Below are 13,005 nucleotides of genomic sequence, written 5' to 3' on the forward strand. Positions count from 1 at the left end.
CTATAGATCAGAGGTCACCAATCTCGGTCTTGGACTGAAAAAAATTATTCAAAGTTGATTCCTTGGATTTACTCAATTTTTTTAACGTTAAGTGGTTGTAAACAGTTTATTTGGGCTGAATTTAAACAAACAAATTAAGTTGAACATTGCTCAATTTAATTTGTTTGTTTAAATTCAACACAAATAAATTGTTTGCAATAGTTTTGCATGCAACACTTTTTTCAGTGTGGAGGGTCGGTGTCCCTGCAGAGTTTAGCTCCAACTTGCCTCAACACACCTGCCTGGATGTTTCAAGTACACCTAGTAAGACCTTGATAGATAGATAGATAGATAGATAGATAGATAGATAGATAGATAGATAGATAGATAGATAGATAGATAGATAGATAGATAGATAGATAGATAGATAGATAGATAGATAGATAGATAGATAGATAGATAGATAGATAGATAGATAGATAGATAGACAGACGGATGGTTGGACGGATGGATAGATGGTTGATAGATCAGCTCTTGAAGTCACATTGCACAATGCAAAAGCAGCTTAAAAAATAAAGACTTGAGAGTGAAATTAATTTATCTTTATTCTATAATAACAAGCCCAGAAATAATCAACAATTAAACCATATATACAAATCATAGCGAACAGAAGAGGTTGTGTGAAAAGCACATGCAGGATCGGCGGCACATACAGTAAATAGATCAACTTCAGCAAAAGTACAACAAATAATATACATCCAGTCAGAAACCGCACGATATTCAGGCAAGAGACGCGGGCGGCTTCTAGTGCAGGGAGAAAAACTCACAGGACAGACATAATCTGATCTCAGTTCAGTACCAGAAGCATTATTATCATGTGCTACAATACTCAATTTCACGGTTAGTTCACTTTTTAAATCATCTCCGAGTGGGTTTTGCCATTAAAATAGGTGAATTTGCAGCACTTTGTACTCATTTAAAAAAATGAGGGGTTAGTTTTTCTGCAGATTTAGTACAATAGCATGTTATTATTATCGATTTTATGTATGGTGCAATATTTAGTTAATTTGGTTTGACACAGCAAGATGAAATTTAAAGAAAATATATTTATTTATTAGTCAAAATTATATAAAATCTTCATTTGTTTCCACATTCACTCGTGAATTTGACTTCTTAAAGGAAATGAGTATGATTTTATGCTTTTAAAGGGGACCTATTATGCCCCTTTTTACAAGATGTAAAATAAGTCCCTAGAGCAGTGGTTCTCAACTAGTTTAACCATGGGACCCACATTTTGACATGGTCATCAAGCCGCGACCCAAATTTTTAGGAACTATAAAATAATTTTAGGAATTATAATTAATTTGTATTTATTTGTTAATATACACAAGTAGTGACAGCTAAATCATAAGAAAATCACCAAGACTTACAAATAAACAATATTTTATTGCTGTCATTTAACAAAATGTATGCACTCAGCTCTTGGAGTCGTCTTTGAAAATAGTCCACAGGTTTGTCCTTGCAACCGGGATGTTTGGTTTCTAAATGTCGTTTTAATTTAGAAGGTTTCATGCTCTCTTGTGAGAGCACCTCACTACATTTGACACGCTGAGGTTTTAAGCCTTTTTTGCCATCAATATATGTAAATCTGTACTTAACATATTCAGGGTCATACTTGCACTTCAACATATTTGTTGCTATAATAGGGTATATGTCGAGCTAGTGCATTTCCCATAGTGATACACTTCCGGTGACCGGTTATTGTGAGTTTTTTCCATTTTATACGGTTCCTTTTACAGCATCGATGTTGTAATGTAATTCAAATACAATCAGTTAAACAGACTTTGGCATTAATTTAGTTGCTCAATCGTAAAACGAGACAAAAAGCCGTTTGCTCGCACGCGCCCGTCAGAATCGGCAGGCTAGCGCAGAAGCTCCATTGAATATACTGGGGTAAAATAAATGCTCATATTATAAAGACATGGCAGGGAAAAATGTTATTTAATGCAGTGCTACTTGTACAATCTGAGACCCACTTTATATCGGATATCACTTAGTCAGTGGAGATCGCTGATTTTTTAAGAAAACAGACCTTAAACACGCCGATTTTGCATTGGCATACAATTCACCGGAAACAATTAACCCAGGTTACTGGCAAATGAAAAGTCCTATTAGCATGCTTCGGCATATACCCCATTAAGTGAAATTTCACATGACAAATGGTACGGTTGTCGTGCGCGCATTTCAAAATAAAAGTCTAAGCATAATAAGTTAAAAATTAAACTTTTGTTGTTTTTTTGATCACACACTTCGCGACCCACTGAAAATGTTCCTGCGACCCACTTTTGGGTCGCAAACCCACCAGTTGAGAAACATTGCCCTAGAGTGAGTGTGTGTGAAGTTTCAGCTCAAAATGGCACACAACTAATGTTTTATAACTGTTTGAAACTGACCCATTTTAGGCTTTGATCCTAATTGTGCCATTTTGACGACTGTCGCTTTAAATTTAAATGAGATTGTGCTCTTTTTAAAAAGGGGGCGGAGCTACAAATGCCTATGTGTCAGCATAGTGGCAGATTCAAAGTCACGACTACGTCCTATGCTAGTGAGGGACAGATGGTCACTAGTGGCCTTTTCCCCTCTGATGACAAGTACAAAGGAAGAATGTCAATCAAAGTGTTTCTGTATCAAGTGTGATTATAAAACAATTAATTAATACATTTTTATCATTAGAAGCTGGTTATGTTCACAAACTGTTTCCACACAACTGTGTTTAAACCTCTTATACATTTTTGCATAATAGGTCCCCTATTTTCAAATAAAAAATATTTATAATGCTAAAATCTTGCATTTTGCATCCCTGTTTGTATTCTGGTGTCATTTCAGAACAACATTACCGCATACTGCACCGCTTACACTGCATGATATACAAAAATATTATGTGGCACAGTACACTTTATGCAGGGATCATCGTTTGACAGTAGTATTCTGCATTGTCACATGACCTCGAGTTATCATCTCTGAAATAAAAAATCTTTATTTAGCATTTTGAATCCAGTTTTGGTGATCTGTAGAGATGTGAAGTGGAAACCCATGTCTGGAAATAGCAGGTTGAGTCAAGTGCATTGCATTCTGGGAGACAAGTTTGGAGTTTGTCGTCTGTTTTTTTATCTAAAATGAGCAGCATGGTCGTTTGTTATTGATTCTCAGTCAGATCTCTGCTGTTTTTCAGTGCAGTGCTGTTGTGGAGTGAATGTAAGAGCGAGAAGGAGATGAAAGCGTTTCTCTTGGGTTGATTTCCAGTCTGATTGCTGCTCTTTGCTGATTGGTAGCTCTGTCGTGTGATTGGTCGCAGCGGGACACAGATGAGCAGACGCTGCCCTCTAGAGGTAATCCAACTCTAGTGCATGACTCAAAGCCTCCAGATCTGCTCGACACGTCACTCGCCAGAACGGCATGTTCTTCTGCAGGAACCACACAAAACAACTACTTTTAGACCCATCTCCAATATATCAATATATATATATATATATATATACATATACACACACACACACAGTTGAAGTCAGAATTATTAGCTCCCCCTGTTTATTTTCCTCCCCAATTTCTGTTTAACAGAGAGAGGATTTTTTTCAACACATTTCTAAACATAATAGTTTTAATAATTCATCTCTTATAACTGATTTATTTTATCTTTGTCATGATGACAATAAATAATATTTGACTAGATATTCTTAAAGACTTCTATACAGCTTACAGTGACATTTAAAGGCTTAACTAGGTTAATTAGGTTAACTGGGCATGTTAGGGTAATTAGGCAAGTTATTGTATAATGATGGTTTGTTCTGTAGACTATCGAAAAAATATAACTTAAAGGGGCTAATAATATTGACCTTAAAATGGCTTTTTAAAAATTAAAAACTGCTTTTATTCTAGCCGAAATTAAACAAATAAGACTTTCTCCAGAAGAAACAATATTATCAGACATACTGTGAAAATAAAATTCAAAGGGGGGCTAATAATTCTGACATCAACAGTGTGTGTGTATGTATATATATATATATATATATATATATATATATATATATATATATATATATATATATATATATATATATATATATATATCTATCTCTATCTATCTATATATCTCTATCTATCTATCTATCTATCTATCTATCTATCTATCTATCTATCTATCTATCTATCTATCTATCTATCTATCTATCTATCTATCTATCTATCTATCTATCTATCTATCTATCTATATATCTATCTATCTATCTATCTATCTATATATATAATATTCCCAGTGTCTCTGTATTTATACTTTATAATTGGTAAAAAATGTGCTGGGTTTACTAACATTTATATTGGTTTTAAGACAACGTAATAGCGATATTTTTATTTCAAAAGCATTAAGAAAGGAATAGCTGGTGGAATCTTTATTTTCAATAATCACAAATAAATGAAAAAAGAATGTAAATCAGTAATTTATAAAATAAAATAAACATTAACATCTAAATTAATAATAAAAAAATACTAATTATTTAAAATGAAACTGTTTTTAAAATTTTAAATAATAATAATAATAATGATTTTAGAATGAGATATACACAGGGCTTGACATTAACTTTTTTGATCACCAGCCACTGTGACTAGTAGTTTTCCAACATTACTAGCCGCTCGCCATTTTCACTAGCCAATATATTTTATATGAATTAATTTGACTTTGGCATGCTAAAAACGACTAATTTTAACTTTTTTTCTATTCATTTTTTAGGGCTCAACACTAAGGATTACCAATTTGTTCTCTGACCACAACAAACAAACAAACAAAAGTGGTTAATGCGCTGACATAGGGTGCAGTAGCACTTTGAGTTTGAATCCCGGCTCGAGAACATTTCCCATCCCTACCCCCTCTCTCTCTCTCTCCCACTTCACTTCCTGTCTGAAATACTGTCCTATCCACTTAAAAAAAAAAAACAACAAAAAAAAACAAGCTAAAAATAGCTGTATATATCCAGTGGCGTAGCGGACGCCCCCAACTACTCCTCCGTCCCCCCACGGTCTTGGTGAAATAAGTGAAAAACATTCTGTGTGCGATAGTGAAAGTATTGGTCAACGTTAGGCCCAGTAGTAATCTGTTCAAAGAATGGTAAAAGTGAAGCCGCTGCTGCATACAAAAAATCTGGAGATCTCTGGAAAGCAGCAGGACTGTGGGTGCAAGAGCACCGCTTTTTTCCAATCTATTTCAAAGAGGAGCAATTGCACTAGTTGCAGTAGTACAACAATTTTGCACAAAGAAATGAGAGCTTTTAAGCACTCGCGTGCATCACATCAGCTGTGCCTTGCTCACAACGTCAGTGAGCGAGAATCGCCTGTGTCTCGTTGTGCGCCTGATCATCCTCTCATTCAGTTTTCACTTGCTTTCTTTTGCTTGTGCGAACACTTATCAGTTGTGCTATTTCACACATTTGTGCGCATATTGACAAACGGTCTTAAACTAAAGTTCTTTAGGGACGAGGCAGCTCTGGCCATTTAAAAATTATTTTCAACCAGCCAAGTGGCTAGTGGGGGTGTCTGTCTAACCCACCACAGCTGAAATCTACTCACATTTGTTAATGTGTTAATATAATAACTGAGAAACAAATTAATTTCTCAAAAGGTTTTAGAGGCTTGCGAATATCATTTGATCTCTGAGAAATAGTCAAAATAAAGTATTGTAATACAAGTTGTTCCTATATTTATTTTATAATAAAATTTGTAAAGATTTGATGACAAAACAATAGGTGAACTATGTTCCTCTTGAATCATTCTGGGCGTTCCTGCACAACCGGATGGGCTACTGTTCCAGGTTTCTAGGACCCCTTATTTTATGGCCCTACCCTTAAACCAGGGGTGTCAAACTCTGCTTCAACACACCCATCTGTAGGTATCAAACAAGCCTAAAGCAATCAATTGGTTTGATCAAGTGTGTTTATTTAGAGTTGGAACTAAACTGTGCAGCGCTGCTGACACCTGTGCCTTAAACCCAACGCTAACCGGAAACTTTAAATGTCAAAACACACAGTTAAATATGAATGTGGATGGTCAGAATTAACTTGAAGTATATTATTTATTTCTGTCATCCCCTACTGGACTGATCAGGAACAACAGGGGTAAAACTATAGGGCCCTAAAAATGCAGTCCTAGAAACATTGAGCAGGAACTACTGACTGAATCATGCAATGTGGATATACTAGATTTTTTTTTTGTTCTAATATATTAATACACATAATCTTTCCTAATAAAAACTACAGTAATAGCATGTTTTACAAGACAGAGTCATTGCAAATACATAAGTTCTGTTGTTATGCCTTCATACCTTCTTTGCGACGGTCTCCTCTTCAATACCGTCTCCGACGACCACATACACTGCTCTCCTGCCAAACCTCTGTGTCACACGCTCAAAACAGCTTTCTTTACCTGTAACAGACACACAGTGTTATAGTTTGTTTCTAGAAAAGTCTAAAGTCAGTGCAGAACATGCCTGTTGTGTAGGTCTATGGGAGAAACAAGGCTTCTCAAAACAACAGAACCAATTTTCACTGTTTTGAAGCGTTGTGACTAGCGCCGCTAGTGACACCTGCTGGTCAAAACTCTGTAAATGCAACTAAAACTCATGCAAACATGAATTAAAATCGGTTTTGCATATGTTAAATTTAAAGTATAACCTATCAAATGAACTTAACTTATCATATAACATCATTACATATTTAGTGTTTGCATAATATGTGTTCTTTTATCGATATTCAAGGCTTAAATTGTTTGTTTCATTGTAAACAGCACAACAAGAGACTATTAACTTGTATTATTCCTTTTCATTTTATAAGCGTCTCATTAAAATTTCTACATTCTTGAGACATTGTGAAATAGTAATGATGTAACCAAGCCCTGTTTACTGAAATCACAGCACCGTACCAGTTTGATATGTGCTCTGAATCTGAATCACTGATTCAAAACAAAAGATTCATAAAGGTTTTAGAGCTTCACTGGGGGGCAAACAAAGTTGTTTAGCATCTGACCTGTTTTGGTGGCGCTGTATATGTTCTCGATGGGAAACGCTCCTCCGAGACCATACAGAAGAACTTTAGACAAAGCTGGAATCAGCTGTGTGGTCGTGACCAACACATTCACACAGTTCGGTCTGTGAAGGGAAACATTGGTTATCTCACTTGTGAAATAGTTCTTAAAGGAATAGTGCAGTTGTAAATGAAAATTCAGTTCAGATTTCTAAAGCAAAAGCAGAGCTACAGCATGAGGAAAGATTTGTTATAATATATTGATGCATTTTTTATTATTTTATATTAAAACATATTGTTAGTTTGATCCGTAAAGTCTAACATGAAAACTAAAATTATTATTTTTATTATTATTATTATTTATTTATTACAATTATACTAATTTAGAGCTTTGAAAAAGAGGATCAGTTTTTGATTGTATATGTTAGATCTTTAACAAAGAAGATTTTGGTTGTAGATTTCAAGTCATAAATAACCCTGTAAGTTCTGAAATAACTATTTAGTTTAATTATATTACATTTTATTTTTGATTTGAGAATCATATTTAATCGATCAGGTTATGGTGGCTTTTTATTATGAAATGGTGGAATGTCAAGAAAAAAAAACAAAGCAGTGTTTTTGTTCATACAACTCAAACAAAACAACAAAAATGCGAATTTTCATAAAATAAGTCAATAATGGTTTCCATTTGTGTCTGCTTTTTTTTGATAAACCTATCATTATGCATGACTTCAGAAGACAGAAAATATTTTATATATATATATATATATATATATATATATATATATATATATATATATATATATATATATATATATATATATATATATATATATATATCATAATATAAATATAGATATCATAATATATAAATCTGACTTCAACTATATATATATATATATATATATATATATATATATATATATATATATATATATATATATATATATATATATATATATATATATATTTGAAGTCAGAATTATTCGACGCCTTTGAATTTTTTCTCTTATTTAAATATTTCCCAAATGATGCTAAACCGAGCAAGAAAATTTTCACAGTATGTCTGATAATATTTTTTCTTCTGAAGAAAGTGTTATTTGTTTTATTTCGGTTAGAATAAAAGCAGTTTTAAATTTTTTAAAATATATTTTAAGGTCAAAATTATTAGCCCCTTTAAGCTATATTTTTTTCGATAGTCTACAGAACAAACCATCATTATACAATAACTTGCCTAATTACCCTAACCTGCCTAGTTAAACTAATTAACCTAGTTAAGCCTTTAAATGTCACTTTAAGCGAAAAAAAAGTGAAGAATATCTAGTCAAATATTATTTACTGTCATCATGGCAAAGATAAAATAAATCAGTTATTAGAAATGAGTTATTAAAACTATTATGATTAGAAATGTGTTGAAGAAATCTGCTCTCTATAAAACAGAAATTGGGGGAAAAAAAACAGGGGGCTAATAATTCAATTGTTTTCAACTGTATATATTAATATATTAATCATAATTAACCGGTAGAAGCAAATATTAACATGCTTTTTTAAAATGACAATTGAATTAATGATAAAAACAAATTTTATATATATATATATATATATATATATATATATATATATATATATATATATATATATATATATATATATATATATATATATATATATATATATATATATATATGCACAATATATCACTTGAGCATCAATTTCCTCAATGTGTGCATCCACAATAGTCACATCGCAAGACATGCCATGTTGGGTTAGGATTCTAAATAACCAGAATCTACAAGTAAAAATACATGAGATTTGTGGAGACACTGCAGAATTGAACTGTAATAGAGTGAAAGCTTATTATCTGCATGTGTTTTACGGCCTATGACTGTGTGAGCATTTAAAGAGAGTTTAAATTATTTTAGTAGTGCATAAAGATTAATTCATTTAATTATTTACATAGTGAAGACTATACAATGCTATTTTACATTTATTCAAATTATATACCTGAATACTGTTGCTTTCTCTAGAAAAGTATGGTTTATTTCACTTTAATATTTGCTCAGTTGTGCTTATTTATGACTGTAGTTTATGTTTATAATAAATTACATACAGATATATTTATATTTCACTCCCCTATAACATCATCCCAAGTAATGACTTTGCAAATAGAGCTATTTAAGTCATCTGGTGAAATTATATTGAAATATATATAATCGCAGAGAAACAAAATATTGCAACCCTGTAAGTTCTGACACATGAAATAACAATTGAATTCTATTTGAATTTCATTTTTGAATATTTAATCCATCGGGTTATTGTGGATGTTTTATTATGAAACAGCGAGCATGTCATTTTTCTGTTCATATATCAAAATTAAACAACATAGAAGCTAATATTTACATAAAATAAGTGAGTGAAGGCTTACATTTGTGTCTGCTTTTTTAGACATACCTACTGCATGAATTCAGAAGACATGAAATATGATGCTCTATTGATTCAGACTGCTTTTATAGCTTGAAAAGTTCAGGTCACTGCATGGATTTTACTATATATAGAAAAGCAGCTTTGCTAAACGTTTGTGAAATGAAACAGTTAAATAAGACAAAGAAATATCTTGTCAGTTCAAGCACTTATTAATCATCATCCGTCAGTGTCATCAAACTTTAATGCTGACATTGTGCTTCTCTTGCCAAACCTGCTACGTTTGACTGACACAAAACTCCTGAAGCCAGAAAGTAAGTCCATTGTTAAAAGAATATTCCAGATTCAGTAACTCAGGCATGCTGTTGATTACCACAGAAAATCAGGACTGACAGCTGCTATTTTCAATGGAACATTGCTATAGTTATTATAAATAAATTATTTGCATCTATTAAATTATTTAATTTATCCGAATAACATTCTGTCCCTTTTTATTAACATCTCTTCTCTGATTGGTGTTCCACCTGTCACTCACATGAGATCCACCAATAGAAAACCACAATTATGTCAATCAAGTCCCGCCCAAATACATTTGTATAATATAATATCCAAATACTTCCGAAATGATGTTTAACAGAGCAGGGAATTTTTCACAGTATTTCCTGTAATATTTTTTCTTCTGGAGAAAGTCTCATTTGTTTTATTTCAGCTAAAATAAAAGCAGTTTTATTTTTTTTTAAAACCATTTTAAGGTCAATATTATTAGCCCCCCTAAGCAATTGTATCTACAGAACAAACCACTGTTATATAATGGAACTGTAGTTATGGTAAATTATGTATAAATCTAAATAATAAACTAAAATAACATCCCGTTTCTTTTTAACATCTCTTCTCTGGTTGGTGTTCCACCTTTCACTCCCATAAGAGCCACCAATAGCAAACCACAATTATGTCAATCAAGTCCCACCCTACATTTGCTCTGATTTGAGAACCCCCTTGACTCAAAATATGCCGTAATGGGAAGGAAAGTATGGTAATCTTCTTCACCTGGAGTTGATGAGTGCGAGGGCTTTGAGTGCCTGTGTCAGCCACAGATCCGTCAAAACCTCCATCTCTCGCCGCAGCTGAAGCCACTCTTCCCGCTTCGGGCTGCCCAACAAACCTGCATACCAAAAGAGCCACAATCGACCACTTAAAAGCTAACAAAAATACAAATTTGGTGCATTAAACTTATTTCAATATTATTAAATACACTCTAAGAAATAAAGGTACTCGAGCTGTAACTGGGGTGGTACCTTTTCAAAAGGTACACATTTGTACTTGAAGGGTCCATATTGGTACCTCAAAAGTATATATTAGTACCTAAATATTTTAAGAGGATCACTTTTGTACTTTTTAGATACTAATATGTACCCTTGAGGTATTAATATGGATCTTTTAGGTAAAAATGTGTACCTTTTGAAAAGGTACCAGCCCAGTGACAGCTCATGTACCTTTATTTCTGAGAGTGTACAAGAAAGCAAAAAAAAAAAAAGTGATTTTACTGGATTGCTTGGCACAAAGACAAGTAGAAAATATTAAACCCCCTTGAGTTTTGTGAAACATGTGCTGGATAAGTTGGCAGTTCATTCCGCTGTGGCAACCCCGGAATAATAACGGGACTGAGCCGAAAAGAAAATGAATGAATGAATGAATGTATATATATGTATATATATGTATATATGTGTATATATATATATATATATATATATATATATATATATATATATATATATATATATATATATATATATATATATACATATATATATAAATATATATATATATATATATATATATATATATATATATATATATATATATATATATATATATATAGTGTGTGTGTGTGTGTGTATATGTGTGTGTGTATATATATATATATATATATATATATATATATATATATATATATATATATACATATATATATATATATATATATACATACATACATACACACACACACACACACACACACACACACACACACACACACACACACACATACACACATACATAGATACATACAATAATTTTTATATATATATCGCAAAATGCTGAGGTTTTTTTTTACCATACAGTGTGCGGTATCAAACTAGAATAAAACAACACTCTTCCAACAGCTCATACTGTCATCCAATATCTCGTTTGTCATGGGGCATGCATGAAATATTCCTGAATGAAAGTGAAAGTGCCAAACTGCAGTTAAAGTTGATCAATTAAAAATGAAACACTCAAAATTATATGAAACTCTGGAGGAAATGTGGATATCGTGGTGACACAATGACATTAATCATAATTCTATATGTATTTACTCATAATACAAATAACTATAGCTATATACTATACTATACTGTACTGTACTATACTATACTTAGTGCATCGTTTATAAAAGATACTTTTTAACTACAGGCATAGTTAATTATATTATAGTAAAAACGTTAATTTGTTTTTAACAATTTAAAAAACTTTCTAAAATCCTATTATGATAAAATACTTGTAACAATTTTCAACATCTGTCTGTCTGTCTGTCTGTCTGTCTGTCTGTCTGTCTGTCTGTCTGTCTGTCTGTCTAATAATTATAAATAATTAGGGTACTACACTTCCTTTATTATTATTATTATAAACATTTCTATTCTTTTTTGCACCTGTTCATAGTTGATCAGCCTAGCAGTTGAACATTTACATTATTATATTAGTCCTAAATGACACAGGTCTGCAGGTGTGTGAACCAACGGCTTCAAAAGCACTTCAACCAATCAGATATTAGAGCTTTCTGTTGTGTAAGCATCATTTCAGGCTCTAATTGTTCTTCTATTAACAGCAATATGGACCCTTTTCACGAGACTATTATGAAGTGTTTAACTGTCAACAGCATTCTTGAAGCTTTTTATTATTTAGATTTTTTTAAAGCGTCCAGTATGTACATTTATATGTGTTTATGTATGCATTATATCATCTTTGCATCATATAAAAAAACTTATTAATGCTTATGCAAGGTGTTTCTAATGCAGTGTCTATGGGGGACGGACACTAAATGTGACATTGTTTTCTCTTCTGTTTGCCGTCATCAGTCTTACACTATTGTTTTCCTCTTTCTAAATATCTTGATAACCCTGTCATTTGAGTTTTTCTTTTAATATTTCAGCAAATAGGATTGTAAAAAATGATTTGTTGTACTCTCCCATTCACTGCACTCTAAGTTTGCCAATTATGACAGTTTCCACTACTGAGCAACTCCGAAATAATAAAGGGTCCATTGAAGCATCTATTTTCTCACCTCCGACATTATTCTTGTATGTGTTGTAGATCTCTTTGACTCGACGGTAGCGGAAGGCTAGTTTTCTCATCCAGTCGACCCCGCCGTGAACACCTGAACCCAAGCAGAGCGAACCTCCACCTGCCGGAGTCTGGAAACCATCTGTGCCGAAGTTATATGTACTGCAAGTCCAGACACACACACACACACACACATGCAGATGGTCAGATTATCATCCAA

At 32.5% G+C, this 13,005-nt stretch overlaps 1 protein-coding gene across 2 annotated transcripts in view; it reads right to left on the reverse strand.

The window, feature by feature from the left end:
- Nucleotides 1–566: 566 nt before the first annotated feature.
- eya2 (EYA transcriptional coactivator and phosphatase 2) overlaps nt 567–13,005 on the reverse strand; it is an 86,017-nt gene continuing 73,578 nt past the window's right edge. For both annotated transcript variants that reach the window (XM_056460622.1, XM_056460620.1), the window contains exons 12-16: nt 12,787–12,947; nt 10,512–10,626; nt 7,047–7,168; nt 6,347–6,447; nt 567–3,443 (exon numbers count right to left, since the gene is read on the reverse strand). In XM_056460622.1, coding sequence (XP_056316597.1) covers nt 3,363–3,443; nt 6,347–6,447; nt 7,047–7,168; nt 10,512–10,626; nt 12,787–12,947 — 580 coding nt within the window. In that variant the 3' untranslated portion in view covers nt 567–3,362. The remainder of the gene's footprint in view (nt 3,444–6,346; nt 6,448–7,046; nt 7,169–10,511; nt 10,627–12,786; nt 12,948–13,005) is intronic.

Source organism: Danio aesculapii, chromosome 6 (genome assembly GCF_903798145.1).
Source record: "Danio aesculapii chromosome 6, fDanAes4.1, whole genome shotgun sequence".
Taxonomy (NCBI): domain Eukaryota; kingdom Metazoa; phylum Chordata; class Actinopteri; order Cypriniformes; family Danionidae; genus Danio; species Danio aesculapii.